General features: G+C 40.1%; 3 protein-coding genes across 6 annotated transcripts in view; 2 read left to right on the forward strand and 1 right to left on the reverse strand.

The window, feature by feature from the left end:
- il4r.2 (interleukin 4 receptor, tandem duplicate 2) overlaps positions 1–10,997 on the forward strand; it is a 16,359-nt gene extending 5,362 nt beyond the window's left edge. The window contains exons 1-9 of one of the 3 annotated variants that reach the window (XM_037979790.1): positions 6,660–6,825; positions 7,044–7,161; positions 7,257–7,402; positions 7,495–7,637; positions 7,725–7,893; positions 8,671–8,761; positions 8,868–8,937; positions 9,186–9,238; positions 9,323–10,997. In XM_037979790.1, the coding sequence (XP_037835718.1) occupies positions 6,675–6,825; positions 7,044–7,161; positions 7,257–7,402; positions 7,495–7,637; positions 7,725–7,893; positions 8,671–8,761; positions 8,868–8,937; positions 9,186–9,238; positions 9,323–10,106 (1,725 nt within the window). In that variant the 5' untranslated portion in view covers positions 6,660–6,674 and the 3' untranslated portion in view covers positions 10,107–10,997. Of the gene's footprint in view, positions 1–6,659; positions 6,955–7,043; positions 7,162–7,256; positions 7,403–7,494; positions 7,638–7,724; positions 7,894–8,670; positions 8,762–8,867; positions 8,938–9,185; positions 9,239–9,322 lie in introns of those variants that run through there. The other 2 variants (XM_017418775.3, XM_025006485.2) reach the window with 2 other exon arrangements.
- Positions 975–5,312, reverse strand: ddias (DNA damage-induced apoptosis suppressor). The gene is made up of 5 exons (XM_017418773.3): positions 4,947–5,312; positions 4,696–4,857; positions 4,421–4,529; positions 3,363–3,646; positions 975–3,170 (listed from the first exon to the last, which is right to left on the reverse strand). Exons 1-5 carry the CDS (start codon positions 5,069–5,071, stop codon positions 1,616–1,618), a joined length of 2,235 nt encoding a protein of 744 aa, XP_017274262.1. The 5' UTR covers positions 5,072–5,312; the 3' UTR covers positions 975–1,615.
- Positions 10,998–11,920: 923 nt separating the features above from the next.
- Positions 11,921–20,159, forward strand: LOC108237342 (interferon regulatory factor 2-like). Of its 2 annotated transcripts, XM_025006508.2 has the most exons (8): positions 11,921–12,106; positions 12,247–12,346; positions 17,674–17,853; positions 17,948–18,118; positions 18,218–18,270; positions 18,454–18,544; positions 19,253–19,297; positions 19,416–20,159. In XM_025006508.2, the coding sequence occupies exons 1-8, from the start codon at positions 12,017–12,019 to the stop codon at positions 19,463–19,465; spliced, it is 780 nt and encodes a 259-aa protein (XP_024862276.1). In that variant the 5' UTR covers positions 11,921–12,016; the 3' UTR covers positions 19,466–20,159. The 2 variants fall into 2 exon arrangements, with proteins under 2 accessions (XP_024862276.1, XP_017274177.1); XM_017418688.3 differs by lacking the exon at positions 19,416–20,159 and having other exon boundaries at positions 11,922–12,106; positions 19,253–19,406.
- Positions 20,160–21,467: the final 1,308 nt, after the last annotated feature.

Raw genomic sequence — 21,467 nt, forward strand, 5'->3', positions numbered from 1 at the left:
AGCAGCAACTCGAGCACATTACTGCCCCCTATATGTCAAGAGGACAAATAACACCTTTTCTGTTCAAATTGCCAACCCGCCACAGTGGCGTGTGTTGATTAAATTCACCCGCCACTTCAAATATTTACCCGCATTTGGCCGGTGGCGGGTGCTAATTTCCACCCCTGTTCCTACCTGATGTCATCTCTGGTCTCCTCTCCAGCAACTGATCACTGACCTCATGTCTGTCTCCTTCATCTCTTCTGTGTTCTTCTCTAAGTCAGATGGTCAAACAAGTATTTTTAATAGCTTTAAATAAATTACACATCTTGCTAATGCACTTTGTAAATATAAATATTTTAAAACTAATCACCTGGTATTAAGTGGCTGTTCCTACACTTCCAGCTCATCTTGGACCAACCTGTCTCCTTCCTGTCTGTCCTGATTCTTTCTCTCCATCCTCACAGCTGAATGACATGAACTTTGTGTTCAGGAGGTTTAAAAAACACAGAAGTCGAACCACATATAAAAACACAATTTTAATTTTAAATGATACCCTTGTTGGATATCAGTTAGTGATCGGACGCTTCATCTGATCAGACTTATCAGATCCATCCCAGCAGCTCTGTAGAGTTATATCCCAGAGAAGACATTTAAAGTCCCAGCTTCTATAATTTATCTGCTTTGTGATTCACCATCGAGTTCAACAAACTATTGCTGTCTGAACAAAATAACCACAAACAAGTTCCTTTATTTTTCCTGTCATGCTGTGTTCTGTTATTAATACTGATCTGTAAACAGTTGGAACCTGAACATTTCCAGGCCTCTGACAGAACTTACCTGCTGTCAGACAACCACTTTGAAAAGCCTTTTTTTTTTCCATCCCTACATGTTTATCCTTCACCCTCTTCAGTTTCTTGCTTTGTGCCCAAGAGTTTTCCTTTTCTGCCTCTCCGTCTTTCGCTCCCTGTCATCAGATGACAACACGACTCGAATAAGGTTAGGTTACTTTATTTGTACCCAAAGGTAAATTTGGTTTGCAGTGGTACAAAAACATAAAAACACACATATCCATGAACAAACACACACACACACTATAAAAAGTAAGAACACCTCAGATAAACCATTCGCAGATAATAGTGCTGAAAAGCTCCACGGGTCATATTCAAAACAAAGTCAGACACAGAAGAGGAAAGTATAGACTTAAAAATTTAACTTATATAAATAATGTTTTAAAATGTGAATTTTAACACAAGAACACCGATTTCAGTTAAGTTTATTCGATTGAAAACAATCGCCCACCAACGCGAGCTCATGGGCGCGCACTGGGAGGTTACAGTTTGTGTGTGTGTGTGACGTGTCTCTGTTAATTAATAATATATTTTACACATTCACAAAACAGCTGTTAAATACAGAAAACACAGAATAGTAATAATTGTTTCTGTTTGTTGCTTTGGCGCCCCCTCTAGCACGCTCCTATGCACTGCATAAAGTGCAGACCCATTTTTGTGCCACTTGGTGTTTTACACTTTCTCTTTTGCACTGAGTAAAGCAGCAGCAGCAGCAGCTGTCCACTTTTATAAAAAAGAACGACAACAACCTGGACTTCCAGCGTAACGTGCAACAAATCTTGAATTCATTCTGCAACAGAGTCAGAGAACAGATCTCTAGACCAGTCACAGCTCTGGTTTGCATCATCTAAAACGTTCTGAGTGGATCCATCCTGACTCTCCGCGTCAGCTGTCTCACTTTCATAATTTACTGTTTGTGCTTCACATGTGTGTGATGATGTGGGAGTCTGATCCAGGAAAAGGCGTTTATAACCAGCTCCATTTCTCTGACATGCTCTCCTGATCAGACCCAAATCACTGCTGCCGTTTTCAGTCTCTTGTCTCCTTTTGGAGGCAACTCTTTGCTGCGTTTTACCAACAGGAGTGGGAGCAACGATTTCTTCATCCTCCTCAAAATCACAAACAGTCGCATGACTGACTCTGGAGTCATGCTCGTGATTACCTGTTCGTGTTGACTCGTGGTTTAAAGTATGTCTTTGTGCGTCCCGACCAACCTGAAGCCAGTTTTTATGCTTGCACTTCCTTCCCAGAACGGATGCGTTGCTGCACCTGTTCGGTCTCCTGCTCCACATCAACATTTCTTCTGAAGCCTCATCAGTCACGTTTGTGTGTGAGGTGTTACGTGGTTGTGTCACAACACTCAGTTTAACAATGGGAGTGGACTGAGAAGGCGGGACAAAGTCAAAATATTCAGTTCCGTGTGAATTTAAACTGTCTCTTTTGTTGCACCTACTAATCTGTGGTTTTTGTTGGTGTGGCGTTAACTGCATGACGTTTTCATCGCTCGGGCTCTGCTGCTCAGTCTTGGAAAATAGTGGAGATGTGCTTGTGGTTGATCTCACAGATTCTGCCTCTGTGCTCTCTGCATGCCTGCTGTTACTGAATAAATCAGCGGAGTAGTTATAGCTGTCCTCTGCAAGCTGCTCTTCTTCTTTAAAAGACAGAAAAGCCTCCTCATCCTCTGGGTTACACTCATGAGGATAATTGTTTTTGTCTTCAGGCCTGTTGTGTGCAGGAGTGTTACTGATATCTGATAATATTGATGAATGGCTGGTTCTTATCTGTGTAGTTTTCTGACAAGCAAAAGTCAATCCAACTGCTGGCTTTGGGATTTCCAGGTTAGTTCTTGCTGTTTGTTTTTCATATTTTATTTCACTAAGAACTTCACAATCTTTGTTGCATTTGTCTAAAAATTCTGTGAGGCTCTCAGATAAAGGTAAATCCTCCCATGCTGATGAGCTTGATGAAATGGATCTGGTGTGTTGACTTATAGATACCTCCTTCTGAGTGAGGCTGTAACTTTTGTGGACAGCCTGGAACGGACTAAAGGTAGTGTTCAGTCTGAGTCTGTTTCCAACAATTGGTCCTAAACACAAGTTTGGATATCCAGTAAATGATGGAGTACTGTAAAAGCTCTTCTCTGAAGGGAGAGGAGAAGTTCTTTCCTCTGTTACTTTATGCTTATCCAGCTCAGGGTGTGATGTTGTGCTTTTTTCTGTCTGTTTGCTGTCGTCCTCTCCCCTGTCCTGCGTACTGCAGCCTTCCTCCTCCTCCTCCTGCTCTGCTGATGACGTCACGACTCCAAGAGATTGTTCCCACAGAGGAGTGGGAGTGAGTGAGCTAGCATGGAAAGAAAAGCAATGAAGTCTACACAAACATTGTTTAAATAAAAGCTGAAAAGATATGTTGCATTTAAGGCAAAAAAAACAAAATTAATGAGCTCAGATTTTTAAAAGTTCTGTACTGGAAATTTCTTTTGAATAAAATTACCACGCAGAATACAACCTGTTATGTTTTTCCGTATTTCCTCACCTGAGCTGTGACTGGCAGAGAAGACCTGAGGCACACAGAGAGGCATTACTAAAACTGCTGCTTGTAGCAGGAACGAGCAGCAGGGGTGCAGCTGGATCTGCAGACCCCTCTTCATATTCTGAAGCTTTCTGGAGGAGAATCTGATAATAACTGAGCACAGTGCAGCCGCCCAGGCCCACGGCTTTAGGAAGAATCATTTGACTGGCAACAAACTGGGTCGTCTCTCTACTGCTGGAGCCATTTGGACCAGGATCTCCAAACCAAGATCCACTTGTTCCGGTCAGCTGAAGGAGATGGATGAATACAAGAGCTGAGTGACAGCAGAACGAATTTATCCAAATACATTACTGACATGCTGATTCATTTATCATAAAAAAATCTGTTTGTCCTTTCATCTTTCACTTATGAATCCAACACAGAAAGAATTTTAATTTATGTATAAGTGATGATTTTTATAATCTAATTATTAGACACTGATGAACACCCAAATTATAGACACTCTGAGTTGCAGGACCAGGAAGTTACTGTCGATTGATCAATGTGAAACAAAGAGACAACTGCCTGAAGCTTTGAACTCTTATCCAGCTCCAAAATGACAAATATTACACAAATGTATATTAAAGATTTCTAACATCTATTAATCTGTATTTTTCCTCAAGCTGTTTGTGCTCTTTGGTGGCAAAAATTGGAATAGTGACAATTATTCCCAAAAATTCTAAAATGTAATGGGGTTAAACTTTAAAGACATGAGGTAACTGCAGCGTCAATATAGCAAAATGACTGAATTCCTGTTCTAATATTTAAATCTAAAATAACATGATTATTATAATTGATTGTTATTCTACACAGAATGACGAAACATGATGCTTGAATCTCCACCTCAAAGACAAAAGTTCAACACAACTGGAAGAATACCCTGCTAGATTTACACAGTTCTAGGTAAAGCCAGACGGGCCCAGCTTCAAAAATAACACTAATGCACCTGTGAATCTAATGTTTGTGTAAGCTCAGTATGAATTATGTCCCAGGTATTCAGTGACCTGTCATAAACTTTTTACCTTTATGCCAAAGAGGAAATGTCTTCCAATGAAACAGTCTTTGACAGCCTTCATCATTAATCTGGACCTTGTTGATTGCTCTATGGGTCCTTCCAGATTTTCCACTAACCTACAAAATAACAACAAAGGTTTACACTGTGCTGGTGTAGATCCTCAGTCATCCAGGACATGGTAAATTAAAAAAAGAGGTTGTTTGAGAAGCATTTTTATTGTGGCATCAGATGATCTGACGATACCAGATTAATGAAGTTAATGTTTGAATTTCCTGAGCTTACTTTTGTAATCCACTTGCATGAATGCCAAAAAATGCATTCAAGCTGTTTCCAAACACTGTCACGCCAAATATGCAGCTGTCCCGGGTCACCCTGAGAGAGAGACGGTATCTGTAGTCCACCTGGTCCCTCGGACACCTGGAACCACATCTGGAGCACCGACACCTGCGGAGGGACAGGGGTTATTTCAGTCCGAAACTCGGGTTGGAGGTGAAACCCGGCGAAGGAGCGACGCGGATTTGTTGTGTTCATACCGCGCCGCGCCGTCCAGCTGTTCGGTATCGATGCGTGAAAAGCAGCTTTTACAGCACGGATAAAACACGCAGGAATCCTGCAGAGACAACACGGCGCAATCCACCAGAGCCCGCCTGGCGGACATCAAACCCGGAGGTTAGCCTGAAGCGCTTCACCTTCGGCCAACAAAAACTTCTCAGAGCACATGAGGGCTGGTTTAACTCAGCTATAACTGCAGAGACGTCTGTAGCCAAAACTGAGACAAAATACTAAATCAATAAGAAAAACAAAAATGTCTAATTTTTAATTAAAACCTCTGCCTGCTAGCATTTCGAGCTAATTGTTTTGAAGCGTTCTGGTTGTAAATTTCTTCTTCGTGGTTTTATTTAAAGACTCGGTTTGCGATTAATACTGCCGCCCTGTGGGCAATATGTGGAACTGCAGCTTGGCTGGAAAGAAAATGGCTCCTAATAATGTCATATTCTAACCCATTAAATCAACAAATATTCACGGATATACAATTATCCAAATCATGTGTCACTAATAAGTAAAACTGATCTACTGATATGAGTTGTTTTTAATATGTCGGTGTGACAAACAGTGATATCCATCAAATCATTTTCTTTTTAAACATTTTTTGTCTGTCCAAGTCTCTGAACATGCCCCACCATCAATAGACTTCATGAAATAAGTGGTACAACACTGTTGTACCACTTATGGTACAACATAAGTTCTCTTTTCAAGGTTCACCATAATGAGTCATCCTCCTCCATCTAACTGTCCTCTGTGTCCTTTGTCCTCACTCCAGCTACCTCCATGTCCTCTCTAACTGCATCCATATATCTCCTTTTTGTCTTTTTCCTGGCAGCTGCATCTCTAACATCCTTCTACCAATATACCCACTGTCCCTCCTCTGCACATGTCCAAACCATCTCAGTCTGGCCTCTCTAACTGTATCTCCCAGTCGTTCAACCTGTGCTGTACCTCTGATGTCCTCATTTCTAATCCTGTCCATCCTTGTCCCTCCCAAGGAGAACCTCAACGTCTTCAGCTCTGCCACTTCCAGTTCTGTCTCCTGTCTTTTTGTCAGTGCCACTGTCTCCAAACCATGCAACACAGCTGCTCTCACCTCTGTCTTGTAAGTCTTTCCTTTGACCTTTGCTGCAACCCTTTTGTCCCTATTTAGGGTCATGAATTTAAGAAGACATGTGGATTACTGCACCTAAAAAGAGATGAAATTCTGCAAACCCAGTGGGCTTCTAGCAAGAAGAAATGCACATTAAACCGAAACAAACAAAAGTGTGTGACTTAGGTAACTTCTTTGTTATGAACATGACTTTTTCTTTAGGGTAAAACCACCTAAATCGACTGTTTTTTGGTGGTTTTGTTATGTCTCAATATGAACCACGGAGTAACTGCCCACTGAGCTCTTAGCTGGAAAAACAGAATTTTCAGAAGAAAAAAAAAATATTAATAATAAATGATCATTTATTCCTGTTTAGTATTTTACGCACCAAATATGGTCACAGTCCAACAGACATCCGGACAGACCTTTTGTTCCCGGAGCTGCACCTGAACGCGTCATTTGTCTCGGTTTTGTTTAAATGTCTGGTTTATCTCATTTATCTATTGACGCTCCGTGGTTTTTCTTTTCTAGGGGATAATTTTTACCCTAAAAAACGAGGTTTTTAATGTAAGTAGGAAGCCGTGTGGATGGACACCGCCTCCTCTCTGCTCTCTTACAGGAAATGGGAGTGGAGGAACAAACTTCCTCAGAAGTCGTGGCTCCGCAGCGTCTAGAAAAAAAAACATCAGGAAGAAGAAGTGCGCAGTTCGGCTGTCAGCGGCGGATTGTCGGACCTGCCGCGTGTCTCTCCAATCCAAACGATCAAATACCAGGTGATGGATTAAGGAATTTGTCTCATTTTGGGATTTATTTTGAAACTTCCAGACGAGCTCGTCCCAGAAGAATGGCTGTCCTCCTGCTTCTTCTATTAGGACACTTTGCGGCTGCCCATCTAGGCTTTGGTACATCCAGCAGGCCGTTTTTAAATAATTTAGTTCTATGGAGAGAAAAAATAAAAATAGCACTATCCTTTAATGTCTGTTTTGTGTAGGAGATGATGGAAAACTGAACCTTGACTGCACTAAAGACGATGAAAAGATATTTTGCCAGCTGGAGGCAAAAGAATGCTCTGAATACAATTTGACCTTACAGGATCACTATGACTCTTTGTAAGTTTTTGTTATTTGTTATGTTTGTTGTGTTTTCAGAGTAATTTTATAAATATTTGTGATAGAGGTCTTACCTGTGGCCTTTTTCTCCACAGAGAGGAGCTCTGCCCTCTTCAGCCGTGTAACAGTGAGAAGTGTTGCTGCTTCTGGACTTTTATTAGTTTCGAAGACATTTTTACTGCGAAAGTCAGGAGAGACGGCAAAGAACTGGAGGAGAAAAATATCAGCCCCACAGAGAGCTGTATGTTGAGTTTTCTGAAACTTGTTCACCTCCTGCAGAGATGATCTGAGAGCAGGTTCAGATCCTGACTTTCCTTCCTTCTGTTGCTACAGTTAAACCAAAGGCTCCAACCATCGAATCAGTGACTGAATCTAATGGAAAATTGAAAGTCAGGTGGAAAACAAACACGAAGAAGTGGCTGGAGAAAGATTTGACTGCCGAAATAACCTTTACTAAAAAAGGAGACCCAAAGAAGGTAGGACCAGCTCACCAGCTGAAGTGGTTGGTTTGAAACTGGAACACAGATTTAATGACATCTCTGTTTTATTTATTTCTTTTTCAGCCCCAGGTTTACAAAGCTACTTCGCCAACTATGGAAAATGGACTGCAGTACTATGCAATAAGTAGTGAAGACTTGGATTCAGATACAACATACATGATCAGCGTAAGAAGCTTCAGTAAACTGAGTGGGAAGCTCAGTGACAGCAGCAACGAGTGGGAATTTACAACCTGTGAGTATCACCATTGATCAGATCCAAACCAATTTTGAAAACTTGACCATGTATATGAGAAGATATGGATATTTACACATTGTAAACAATATGAAATGGTGGCTTGTGAGTCCTCGCTCACATCTGACATGCTTTTACGCAGTATTCATCAATTGGTCCGTTATTTGATTCAGTTAATATAGGACACTCCTGACTATGTTTCCTGAAATGACAGCTGAGTGTTGTTGCAGGGTTGAACCGGTTAATGTGGAGAAAACATGAAAAGAAAACCTGTAAAAATGCCGGTGAAACCCTCCCCTTATGGCTATTTGGATTTACAAATAACCATAGGATTCTAGGTCAGAAACATGAAATAGCAAATTGATGGCAGTGTAAAGGTTTATAAAATAGTGTTTGCACAAATTGCTGTAAGATGTTTTGTCTTAGAATTGCTCCGACTGGCCTTCAGAGTGAAACTCTGTTTCAGCAAACCAACATTGTTCAAAGAGCTATTTATAACAGGTAAGGTGCTAGTTGTTCATAACCTTTACACAAAAAAAAAACACTTCAAAAGATCTAAACTGACCAGGTCACTTAAATACATTTTTTAAAAATCTGTAGGAACACTGTAAGACAGATCCTGAATCTAACACAATGTTTCCATTGAAGAGTTGGCGAACAACTCGAGCCTGTTTGCAGATGACAGATTGTGTTCTTTCCTCTCGTTTTGTTTCTCTGCTGTGTGCCGTCTGTACAGATGGTGAATCTTAAACTCGCTTCATGTTTGTCACCTCACAGCCTCCTCCAAAGCCCTGGTCTGGGGTCTCATCCTTGGCCTCAGTGTTTTTGCAGTCATCCTGAGTGCTTTCATGTTCTGCTGTTATGTAAAGTAAGACATGCAGATAAAAACACATTTACATTGTTTCTCTGTCTGTGTCTCTGGTCTTATTAACTCAAAGCTTCAAGCCCTGACTGGCGTGTTCATTTGATTTTAGGTCCAAGAGAAAATGGTTGGACATATATCCAGAACTAAAGTTGACCGTGTTGCATTTATCAGGACCATTGGTGAGACGCCTTCTGATGGAAATGTGTTAATTTGAATTAGTCTCATATAAGCTGTCATGTTACAATGTCAAGGTTTTAATAAAACAAACAGAAACCAGCAGCTTTGCTGCACTGTTTGTTTTAGCTCAAGTTTACCTGACTGTACTGTAAAAAATGAAGAGTTTGTGACAAATAATGCTTCTAATAATGCTTTTAAAAGGTATTTTCACTGTAGGATGATATCATAATATTTTTTTTCTCTATTCCAGTTCTATAAAACTGAGCCAATCAAAATATCTGTCTGTGTTCCAGAAGAAGAAATGTAAGTTGGCTGCACACACATTTGTAAATGCATTTCCTCTACAGTGTAATTTTATTTGTATTCTAAGTGTTTGTTTCTTTTCAGGTCAAAGGAACAAGAGAGAATCAATAATGACAGGAGGATAAGCAAAGAGCTAACATCACCTGAATTACTAGAAGCTTTGCAAAAACCGTCCATTAGAGTCTTTCCTTCACTCAAAGAACTGGTTTCAGTTAGTCTTTCTCCAGGTACCGTGGATGAACAAGGTTCTGGATTATCTGACATATTCAACCACACCTATTCTCTGTTTTTACCAAACTTTTCTGGTGAGAAGAAGACTGAAATGCTTTCCGTCTTTGAGTGCTCTTCTGACACGAGCAACACTGTAAACGATCCTGACCGACAGACTTGTTTATTTCCTGCACAAGATACTTCTTTTGTGCCAACAAAGATGTCGTATCAACCATGCAAAGCAGATCGTTGGATATTTTCCCCCTCAGAAGGCTCCACCATCCTCAGTGACACCAACAGGAACATTGTTGATGACGAGTTTGAGATGTTCGGTGAGAAAGCTCTCAGACTTGGCTTCCCTTTCCATGACTTTCAGGCCGTACCGTTTCAGGTTGATTACCAGCCAGTTCCAGGTGAAACGGAGCAGCCTGATGTTCTGATGACAGAAAAGCTGAATAATGATACCAGGCATCTTTTAAACAAGTGTCCAGGAGAAACATTTAATAAGGTCCCTCAGCCCTGCTTTAACCCCATCACTGCTGGTTTCATTAATAATACCCAGAATCCTCAGGGTCACCCGGGACTTCTGCCTCCTTTTCTGCCCATGCCGCCTGCTGACAGCACTATGAAAGTAATCAGCGACTATCATGGAGTGTAGCTGACAGGACTTATTTTGAAAAGAGGAACCCGTGTGCAGAGTTTACATACAGGTTTTGTTTAACCTGTTTTTGTGTGATCAGATTATAGGAAAACATGATGTTCGCCTCTGTTTGTTTCCTGGGTTAAGAGTGATTTCAGGTCAAACTTTTAGAAAATCTGAATGGCACTGGAGTTGATGTCTTTGCTACGAGATGTTTGTATCAAAGATTGTCAAAGACTGTATTAGATGTTTGTCCTTTATTTTCTTTTTGAGCACTTGTGTACAGTCCTGGATTTCATGATTTGCTGTAAGGTAAAGTGATTGTAAAGTTTCTATATAATATGAAATATCAGTCAAAACTCATCTGTTTTGAGACAACATGCTTCTACAAATACTTGAGTTAAACATTGTCAAGTAATGCTGTATATGTAGGCCATGTCATGTTCAACCTCATTTTGTTTTTTAAATAGTTTCTGAAGACTGCATTTAACACAGAGCCCTTGCTGTCTGTTGTAAAATTACTTCCTCATTGCTGTTCCTAGGAGTTGTTGACTCATTTCCACAGAAGTGAGCCACCCTCACCCTGCATGTTTTCCTTATTATAACAAACAAAAAGGCAAACCTGCTCCTGTGACGCGAAAGAATAGATGTGACTTTCCCACAAAGAGTGAAGCGAAGTCACTGTTATAACATGTTTTCTGTCTATTTATGCTTTGTTTTTATGATGCTCGATTTCTACTTGCACCTAAATCTGTCAGAATTTGTTTCGGGCCGACTCTGGACTTTCTTAAATGGAGCAACCAGCTGCAAAACTACTGAATTTTAAATGAGAAATACAAGTAATGTAATAGTGATCCTTCATTACACCTTGCATATGCATATAATAAACAATGTAATAAACAAATGCAACCATGTGTTATTTAATAAACAAACATTTTTTGACAAAACGTTGGGAGTTTGACAATCATGTTTTTGAACGTTCATTAATAGGAACCTGTTTTTAAAGTCCGGATTCCTGTGTGATGAGTCTTAACGCTGCTATGTCAATGAATAAGTTCAAGGCGTTTTCTTTTGTGCCCGTAGAGTAGCAGTCATGCGGTGACTTATTGTTTGTGTTGTTTCCAAATGCCACATAAAACTACAATGTCCTCCTTCTCGTCTAATAGTTTAAATTGTCTGTGTTCGAAACGAGAGATCACTCCTGAGGTTGAGACATGTTTAAAAGTACTCACTCTGGCCTTCTAATTCTATAAGGATTTGTTGCAACAGGTAAAGCCATCTCATGTGTCACGCAGGCCACATATCATGTTTATTCTGCTTCCATTTGGTGTGTATTTTTACATGAGCAACAAAGGCTGCCACACTGTCTTCAGGTGCACATAAAAACTACAAAACTATATATATATATATATATATATATATATATATATAAATTGGGACTAGCTTTCATGCAGTTGGTGATACATGCTGCCCAAACTCTTGCATCTGAATCATTAATGTATCGCAAGTTTATTTATTATATTTTCAACTGATTCTAACTGTTGTCGCAGTGTTGAATTTATGCATTGCTTTCGATATTCAGGCATGTTAAAATGCAAATAAGTGTTGCAGACTCCTTCCTCATACATCCACGCATCCACCTTCCATATGAGAAAAAAAGACCAGATAAGGCTATTTCCTGAAACAGGAGGTCCCCACTCAACAGTCAGTAGAAAACAGCTAAAAGTTTAACAGAGGGAGGAGTGGGACCTACTTCACTACGAGCACTGTGATTGGAAGATTCCAGGAGTAGGAAGGGCGTTCTAGTGTAGTCTCTGATTTAATCTGGGCTCATAAAATATTTTCCCTCACTAGTCAAACTGCAGTGAAAGCCGGTGGCACTTTTGTACCAACCACCTTTCTTGCACACCTGAGGCTCAGATTGCAGCATGCAGCAACCGGGCCGGCAGAGGCTGAGGTCGTGGCTGGAGGAGCAGATTCAGTCTGGGAAGTATCCAGGTGTCAGCTGGCTGGACCAGGTAAGACACCCCACCACCACCACCACCCTCTCTGCCTTACTCTTACCATTCCTCCACACCTGCATGTACCTGCGCACCTGAGCTCACGCCGTTTCTTAGGAATCAGGATAAATGTCATGTTACTTTATCTCATCCTACAGACAGCTCAAATCTTCCAGATCCCATGGAAACATGCCGCTCGTCACGGCTGGAGCATTGACCGGGATGCTACACTCTTCAGGAGCTGGGCCATGCACACAGGTAAGAGCCACGAACGAAGACTGTTTTATCCCATTTGGTGAGGCTTCATCAGTTTGATTGATTACATTTACCCCATTAGTCTAAAATTGGGTTAAATAGATGTACTGGTGTAGATTCTCAGTCATCCAGGCCATGGTAAATTCAAAACAGGGTTAAAAAAAACCCAGAACAACTGGACTTCTATTCTGTAGTTGAAGACGGTTCGCTTCTCATCCGAGGAGCTTTCATAATTCATGTGTTAAATCAGGGGTGTCCAATCCTGGTTCTGGAGGGCCACTGTCCTGCATGTTTTAGATGTTTCTCTGGTTTGCCACACCTGATTTGAATGACTGAGTGATTAACAGGCTTCTGCAGAACTTGAAGACCTACTGAAGAGCAGGGAAACATCTAAAACATGCAGGATAGTGGCCCTCCAGGACCAGGTTTGGACACCACTGTGTTAAATAGACATTAAGATTTATTGTTTAAGATACAAATGCACTATAGGAGAGCAACATCTATCAAGAGAAGCTTTAAAACATCGAACGGAATGGGGTTGTTGGGGTCAAAGTATCATGAACTGATTTCTTATATATATATTTATATACACACACACACACACACACACACACAAAAGTACATAAAAAGTCTATAATACACATAACTCTAATGCTAAATTATTGCCCAGACATGTACGTCTCTTAGGTAATACGTCTCAGGTTAAAGTCGTGTTGTTTCCCATGCTTTTTAAACCTCAAATGAAAACCCACCCCTGTATAATTTAAATGTCTGTAAAAAACGTTTTTCACCTGCTGTTGCTTTAGAATTCTGGTGAATAAAAATTATCTGTGGTTGTTTTGTAAACAGAAGTACAAATGCATTTTTATACTTCGGCTCACAACAAAAATTAGATCCATTCAAACAGACTTAAAATTGAAATGACTATATCGTTAAAATTAACAACTAAAACATCAGAAATGCTGCTTTAGGAATGTAGGAATAGACAAATAAATAGAATTTAAGTTAGAATTTTAAAAAGAGAGTTGACAGAACAGATTTTTTAAGCATGTCATAAAGTGGAGTTATAGAAGTTCTATTTTTATTTTTATTTCTATAAGTACAAAATGTCATGGGAGATTGATTCACATCTTCTTTGCGTGACTGATCAGGGATTAGACAGTGAAGGTTTAAACCCCTAAACAACTTCAAAACAAAAAGACCGGTGGATCTGGATTATCTGATTAAAAAGAATCAATGTCAAAATAGTTTTTGAAATTTTTTGTGCATCGATGAACAAATTTCTAAAAGTTGATGGTGTCACTTTAAAAAAACAATTTTGCCTGCTGCCTGTTTTTTTTTTTTTTTTTTTTTTTTGATGTTGCTTCCAGTGAAGTTCCAACTTATCAATCAGTCTTTCTAGATTGACCACATTCCAATCAGAAAATCCTATTCCAGGTAAATGATACGAGTTCCACAGCAACTTCAGCTATAAGTGCAGCGTCTAAACAAACAACAAACCCTTTTTGGAAGATGAACCAAAAGATATTTCAGTGTTTTTATTGAACCTCAGTGCAATCCAAGCAAGACCCTACAAACAGTTCAGTGCCAACTTCACTATAACCCTCTGCCAATAATAATACTTTTAGTTTAGTTACACAACTGGTGCTTTACAGGACATTTAAAAATAAATTGTTTCCAAGTAACAATGACTGACAGTAATTGTGCAAATCACCCTGAGGTCTTTGGTTTTGTGCTGAAAAGGTACCAGTATGCACATGTGTGCATATATATGTATATATCAGTATTTGATATATACATATGTTATTGTTCTTTCGGCTTCTTCGTTCTTCAGGGGTGCCACAGCGAGAAAACTCGCATGAAAGATTTGGATGGATGGATGGATGGATGGATGGATGGATGGATGGATGGATGAATGGTTTGTTTTACGCTGGATGCACTTCCTGATGCAACCTGCGCTGAAACCTGCAGCTCTCAGGATTACAAGACTGCAGCACTGACCACCAAGCTACCACAGCCCCCCATATGTATGTGTGTTTTTGTGTATATATATATATATATATATATATATATATATATATATATATATATATATATATATATATATAAAACTTCCATCTCGCCCTATTTGTTCAACTTAGGCGGTTCCACTTTTTACTCCAAGCTCTGGTCCTCTACCAGCCCTCTGGTACTGAACTCTTATAGCCGTTCCTCCACTTCAAAGCCAAAGCTGACACCTAAATACACCTAAATTTCTGACCATTCTTAACTGCTGTAACCACATTCCACTTTTATGCAGCATCCTGAAGTGTGTTTGTTCCTCATTTCAGCAAAGTGAAACATAAAAATACAAGAGTTCATACTAGACTTATTTACTTACATGTTTGAGGTTTCCTAGAAAATGTGTACATGATTAGAAGTCTAGAAAACACATTGACGTTGTTGATATCGTCCATGGCTGCAAACTCTTTATGGGACACTTCTAAAAAAGAAAACACTGGGCACTGTTTGGTCAGTGAAGCGGTTAAAAAAGGTTTCTGTTTGAGAAATGCACATTTAGATGGTTGTGTAGACAAGGAAGAAAAGACTGAAATACAAAGGAGGCACATCAGGCAGTTTAATGGCAGTGCATTTTAGGAACCTAATCAACTTTAGACATAATACATGCACCAAAAGAATAAATAAAGAGACATGCTAAAAGTAAAGATTAAGCCTAGCAAGTATGTTCTCTATAAAATTGTATTTGGATATAGTATTCCCAAATATACTTCAATGCATTTGGATGTATACAATTCTACTAACAAGAACAAACCAAAAACAAGCACAAAGGGAAAGCTCTGATTTAAAGGAACAGGCATTTTGTCCCCTTTCCACATGTGGTTGATTCACTTCACTTCAAGCTCGGGTCCTCTACCAGAGGCCTGGGAGCTTGAGGGTTCTCCTCGGTATCAGATCCCTGAAGTTGTTCCTGGGATCTGTTGGAGTCACTCTTCCAGTTTGGGGGTCACTGCACCGAGTGCTCCGATGACCACTGGCACCACAGAGGCCTTAACTTTCCACAACTTCTCTATTTCCTCTTCCAGCACTTGGTATTTCTCCAGCTTTTTGTGCTCCTTCTTCCTGATGTCACAGTCGCTTGGGATAACTACAGCTATCATCACTACTTTTTTATGTACCTTGTTGACCACCACAGCATCCTACTGGTTAGCCATCACCTGTTTGTCAGTCTGTATCTGGAAGTCCCACAGTATTTTAGCCCTGTCATTCTCCACCACCTTGGGTGGAGTCTCACACTTTGACACTGGGACTTCCAGTCCATACTTGGTACAGATCTTCATGTACAGTGTTCCAGCCACTATGGTGTTCCATGTATGCTTTGCCTGCCTGCATCTTGCATCCTGCTATTATGTGCTGAACTGTTTCAGTGGCATCTTCACTTTTATACTATAATTCTAGATCTATACTTTATGTCCATCTGTCTTGAGAGAGAAAGTCCATTTTTTTTGTTTTTTTTTTGTCGGCATCACATCATGGGAAAGCTGCACTTCACTTGCAAGGTGATCATATTGCTGTCAAAGTACATCTCTCAGGCTTTTTCACAGCATTGAAACAAAACACATTGAAGCAACTCGGCGTGTCAAAGGAATACTGTGTGAAAAGGTTATTCCAAAAAAAATAACACACAGCATGACAGTACAACACTGCGACAACAAACATCTGACACCCTTAAACAAAATTAGATAGTTACAGTATGTGTCGAATAAATCTGCCGCTCTCAGTGCAGGTTTAATTCTTGTTACCTCTTGCCTGAACCAAATGAATCTCAAAGTTCCAGTGATTTTATTACTAAACTTGCCTTCTAGGGTCCAAGGACCGTTTGAGAGTCAAATCATACAACAGTGCTAAATTTGAGAAAGGACTCATCGTTGTGGATGCACTCACATGACAGGATAAATGTTCTGCCAGCTTTTGATATTTAATATTTTCAGGTTTCAGCACTTTTTGGTGAAACCTTACTTTATATTACTTTGAAAGGGAACTTCCTTTAGGTATGGTGTACATTTAAAGTAACTTTATTCTTGCATGAGTTATTTACAAGTTTCTCACCACTTATAAAATGTGTTCAAAGTGCTGCCCATTGTGTTGGATTGTCGATGCAACCCTCTTCTCTCACTCTTCACACACTGACAGCAACACCGCAGGAGAAATCCTAACACAGGCTTCCAGTATCCGTAGTTTGAGGTGCTGCACATCTCGTATCTTCACATCGTAGACAATTGCCTTCAGATGACCCCAAAGATAAAAGTCTAAGGGGGTCAGATCGGGAGACCTTGGGGGCCATTCAACTGGCCCACGACGACCAATCCACTTTCCAGGAAGTGGAAGTGGGAGAAGAGGGTTGCAGCCATGAACAATATAAGAAAGTCAATGCGTTTTCTAGACTTCTAATCATGTACACATCTTCTAGGAAACCTCAAAAATGAAAGTAAACAAGTCTAGTATGAATTTTTACGTTTTTTACGTGAAACGTATTTTTACGTTTCACTTTTGCCGAAAGGAGGAACAAGCACACTTCAGGATGCTGCATAAAACTGGAATGTGGTTACAGCAGTTAAGAAAGGTCAGAAATTTAGGTGTATTTAGGTGTCGGCTTTGGCTTTAAAGTTGAGAACCGGCTATAAGAATTTGGGATATGCATTTAGTTTTGCTTTCAACTATTATTATTATTTTTTTAGTTTCTGCAGGCATCACTTCTAAACTGTTTGTCTAGTCTTAAACAGGAAGTATTTTTTGATTTGTACTCCACTTAAATCATCACATCTCTCAGTGCACAGAGGGAAACAGTCGTCACGCTTGTTTCAGCACGACTGCACATAAACATAACGTTTTCTTTGACTGATCCGTCAGATAGGTGTATTGGCTTGCTCATCCTATAGATGCACACTTAAAATCACCTGAAGGTATAGACTGATAATACAGACAGTAGTTCCTGCAGGAAACTAGTCACAACATAATTATGGTGTGACTAGTTTCTTATCACAACATAAATATGTTGTGACTTTTCTCAGAATTCTCTGCAGACCTCACCTCTCAAACCATTTGTGGTTTTCGCTAACTAGATCTGAGCAAAGGTAGAAAGCTTTTTTCTATACAAATTGAGTAAAATTCCACTGTCTCTACCTTTGGTTTAGTCTAGTGATTCTTAAAAGAAGAATACCACAATAATTTGTAAAACAATTTTAGTTTAAAAGGGCAAGATACACCAAAATAATCCATTTGCCTGATATGTCTGATCCAGTAAGGTTTGTCTTTCTGTTTGTCCACTTTAGGTCGGTACCGTCCAGGCAAAGACAAGCCAGATCCAAAAACATGGAAGGCAAACTTCCGCTGTGCCCTGAACTCCCTGCCGGACATCTGTGAGCTGCGGGAGCACAGCCGGAAAAGGGGCAGCAACGCCTACAGGGTCTACAGGATGCTGCCCAGCTCTCAAAAAAGCAGACGTCGGAGAGGTACGAGTCTCACCGAAAAACCTGGACGCACAGCTGAGAAATGCATTCAGCACACAATCGGATGACAGCCCCGCTCTGCTCTCTCCTCCATCAGGCCTGCAGTTGTTCAGCAGTCCTCAGGAGAAACAGACAGGTTTACAAGAAGGCAGAAATGATGACATATACACCAGACACACCTGGCAACCAACATCGCAACAGATTTCTGACGCACATTGTAAGATGGAGACAAGTGTTCAGCATACCTTTAACAACACTGAGACGCATGGTGAGGGGTGTTTATTTTTAATTTAAGTTAAAGCATTATATTCCTGATCTGATTTATCTCTCCAGCATCAGGGGACTGATAGTTTTTGTTGTTTTGTAGGAATGTGGGAGTCCAAACCAGAGGAACAGGAACACAACGAGGCTGTCTATAAGGTACCGTCTTTAACTTACTGAGGAAATGCAATGGATCTAATAGTTTTCTGACCAACACCAGTGAACCCCAAACAGAAGAAGAAAAAAGCTACAGATGATTACAAGCATTTTTTTTCCTCTTTTAGATTCTGTTAATGTTACACAGTCATTTGTTTGGCTCACCTGCTGTTTTTAACCCTACAGCTGATTGACCACCTAAGTGGCGCCGACCTGTGGAGCCAGACTTGGGAGCAGAGAGGATGGAGGACACACACTGTGTGGGACCCGTCACACTGTATGTCATTTTGTTTTCCCCACCCATGTTTTAGAGAGCAGACTCTGACTGCTGTTAAATGTTCAAAATTCAGATTTCACAAAACAAACACTCCCCAATCTGGGCTTCAGCGTTCGCACCCTCGCAGAAGACTGGGCTCGAGTCAGTTGGAACAGGGTGTTGCTTTATGTAGTTTAATGATTGAACGTCAAGCGCATTTAAAATGCATGTTTCTGAACTGTAGACAGAAACTGACACCCTGAGAAAACCCACTCAGGTACAGGAAGAACAAGTTCACAGGGATCAAGCAGTGAAGCAGGAACCTCGCCGCTGTGAGGTGACAGTGCTAGCCCTCTGTACACTTCAGATACAGGAACTGAGCAGATTTAAATTAAACGTTTTTAAGATTTAACTGAATGCTACTAATACTACTTGACTTTAGCTTTTCAGCTTTAAAATAAAACTTCTTGAACTCTTTGACAATGAAAAACTGAATTGGTGCCAGCTGGTTTTGTATTTGGATCTAGTTATGATCACTTTTAAAAAAAAACCAGCTTTTTTCTGTAGCTGACCAAACTTGATCTAATGTTATCAGCAATAACGTTTTTTTTTCTTTCTTTAAGTTAAATTATTTGCTTTAGTTATAAAATGAATAAAGTATGCTCGACAACAGCAATGACCCCAGCTAACCCTGACTTCTAATTTGAATGTTTTTTTAATCGTTCCCAGGTGCTGTTGATGAGAACCAGTACTCTCTACACACTGAGAGCTACGGTGAGCTGTTTGGTCCAAACTGCATCAAAGATCTCTCTGATTGGTCCACACATCAGCAACCACTAATACCGTAGTTGTGTGGAAACTTTGTTTACCTCCTTTTTTTTTTTTTTTTTAGTATTTATCACTTGTTTTATTGAAGACTGGTTCCCATTGAAACTCTCCTAAACGTTTTCCCTTCCTGCTGAGCTTCTGCTGAGCTGCCTAACTGAAGGACAGAAACATGAGAAAAGCCAGGCTGGATGGAGAATATTGCTCTGTCATTCAGTCTCTGTGCTGAGAAGGCTGCCGTGAGGATCTGGTTCCAAGCCAAGCTTTCCTGCTGCTGTCATTACTGCTGCTCACTGTGGGTCAGTGACTCAAACTCGTGGAAATGACACCAAGCTCACTCTGCAGCTTTAGGAGCAAACAGATCTCATTTCGCCTCAGAGCAGGATCGAGCTGTTACTCTTCTTTTTGTTTGACTTCGTCTTGATGCTTAGTAAGGATACAACAAATGAAACCCCTAAAAAGAAAGATATTTAATTGTCTGTAAACTAGTGTTTTGTTTTTTTTTGAGAAAAGTTCAAATTTTACATCCTCGTTTTAAACTCAGAAAACAAACTTAATATTTTGTAAAAAAAAAAAAAGAACCAAAAATGTGCAATTTCTCTGTTTTTGTGTCCCTATTCTGGTTTGTAAAACAAGATGCTGTAGTTTTGCTTTTATTTCTGTAACATTTTAGAACAAATTCATCCTTTTTGTGTGTGTAAAATATTTAAATTTCCAATACACATTGTTAAAGGTTATTGTTTTTCTGTAGCATAAGCTGTTTGTTGTAGAAAAAAATAAACTATAACGTGGCTTTTGGTCACGCTCTGATTCACTGCACATGCATTTCGTTTGTGTGAACCTGTTATGGCTCTGCAGCACCGAGTGTTAAATGACTCCTCTCATGGTTCGTTTGCTTTGATGGATTCCCAAGGCCTTCACTGAGCCGAGGGAAGCTGTGCACAGCCTTTTCTTGTCTTCTAAATAAGACACTCACACCACAGGGAGCACTTACAATCAACAGTGATCCCCTGTCAGGCCTGCAGTTAGTGGCTGTGATGAATAATCAGGAAGTCAGGGGGAATTGTCCTTTAATGTTCACGTCTCCTCCACCTCAGTGTTCGTGTGGCTGGGAATGTGATAACAGATACTCCAGGAACATTTAGGTTGCTCACACAGCTTTGAATGACTTTAGTTTGTAGTGGCATATTTTTGCACTGTGGGATTATGAACGCTCTGCAGACGGGGCAGGAGAAACGTCTCATCTCATCATATAATGCATATATATGTAATGACGAATACATTTCTTTATCTTACCTAAAGGAATAGTTTGGATTTTCTGAAGAGGTGTCCTGTGGTGTTATCAAGAGTCAATATCTTACCTGCAGCAGACAGGTTTAGATTTCCAGGAAAGAAGCTCTCTCAGGGGAAATCGAGCAAATTCTTGCCATAATAAAACCACTTCCCACTCAACAATTTCTGAACTGTTCACGCAACAATCAACCCAGTTCAAGATGGCTGTCACAGCTAATTAGCTTCAGGAAACACAAATATTATTACAACCAAGTTATTTTACAGTTAATTAGCTCTAAATTGGTGTGGCAGTAGCTGAGGGTCATCTCCAACACTTACTCAACAGCCCTAAAATACTGTGAATCTTTTGTTTAAAAATGTGACATGCAAGGCAGTGGGTGCTGTGCGTTGGATCAAGGAATGCTGCTTTCATTTAAAACAGAAATCTAGATTTGTGTTGTGTTCTGTTACTGATAGTGGTGCACGTAACACAAAGCTGAACGTATTAGATAAGGAAACTATAACGCCAATCAATGCAGTGTAAAAAACAATTTCACAAGGGGTTCAAGCTTTTACTTATTTTTTTTTTTACACTACATTACTTTTCTGTCAGATAGTTACTTTGCCCGTTCAGGAGTAACGTTTCATTCTGCAACGTGGGTTTGCAAGAACCATTACTGGCGACAGACCACAGTCGATTCAGTCTTCATTATAAATTTAGATCGAAGTGACAGCTGTGTAGAGATTTATAAAATACTTTTTTGTGCGCTATCTGCCGCAAAGGTTGGAGACTGGAGTTGTTTCAGCCTGACTGATTAGCTGTTAACTTGTTTCCTATTGGAGAAGT

This window comes from Kryptolebias marmoratus, linkage group LG15 (assembly GCF_001649575.2).
Source record: "Kryptolebias marmoratus isolate JLee-2015 linkage group LG15, ASM164957v2, whole genome shotgun sequence".
Classification (NCBI taxonomy): Eukaryota; Metazoa; Chordata; class Actinopteri; order Cyprinodontiformes; family Rivulidae; genus Kryptolebias; species Kryptolebias marmoratus.

Excerpts from the sequence above, each read along its gene's own strand:
- ddias (XM_017418773.3), bottom strand. The coding sequence starts at position 5,071 with ATGTCCGCCAGGCGGGCTCTGGTGGATTGCGCCGTGTTGTCTCTGCAG. Across the intron at positions 4,858-4,946 it reads CAGCTGGACGGCGCGGCGCG|GTGTCGGTGCTCCAGATGTG; the intron begins GTATGAACACAA and ends GTCCCTCCGCAG. Across the intron at positions 3,647-4,420 it reads ATTTCCTCTTTGGCATAAAG|CTGACCGGAACAAGTGGATC; the intron begins GTAAAAAGTTTA and ends CATCTCCTTCAG.
- LOC108237342 (XM_017418688.3), top strand. The coding sequence starts at position 12,017 with ATGCAGCAACCGGGCCGGCAGAGGCTGAGGTCGTGGCTGGAGGAGCAG. Across the intron at positions 12,347-17,673 it reads GAGCTGGGCCATGCACACAG|GTCGGTACCGTCCAGGCAAA; the intron begins GTAAGAGCCACG and ends TGTCCACTTTAG. Across the intron at positions 18,545-19,252 it reads TGTGTGGGACCCGTCACACT|GTGCTGTTGATGAGAACCAG; the intron begins GTATGTCATTTT and ends AATCGTTCCCAG.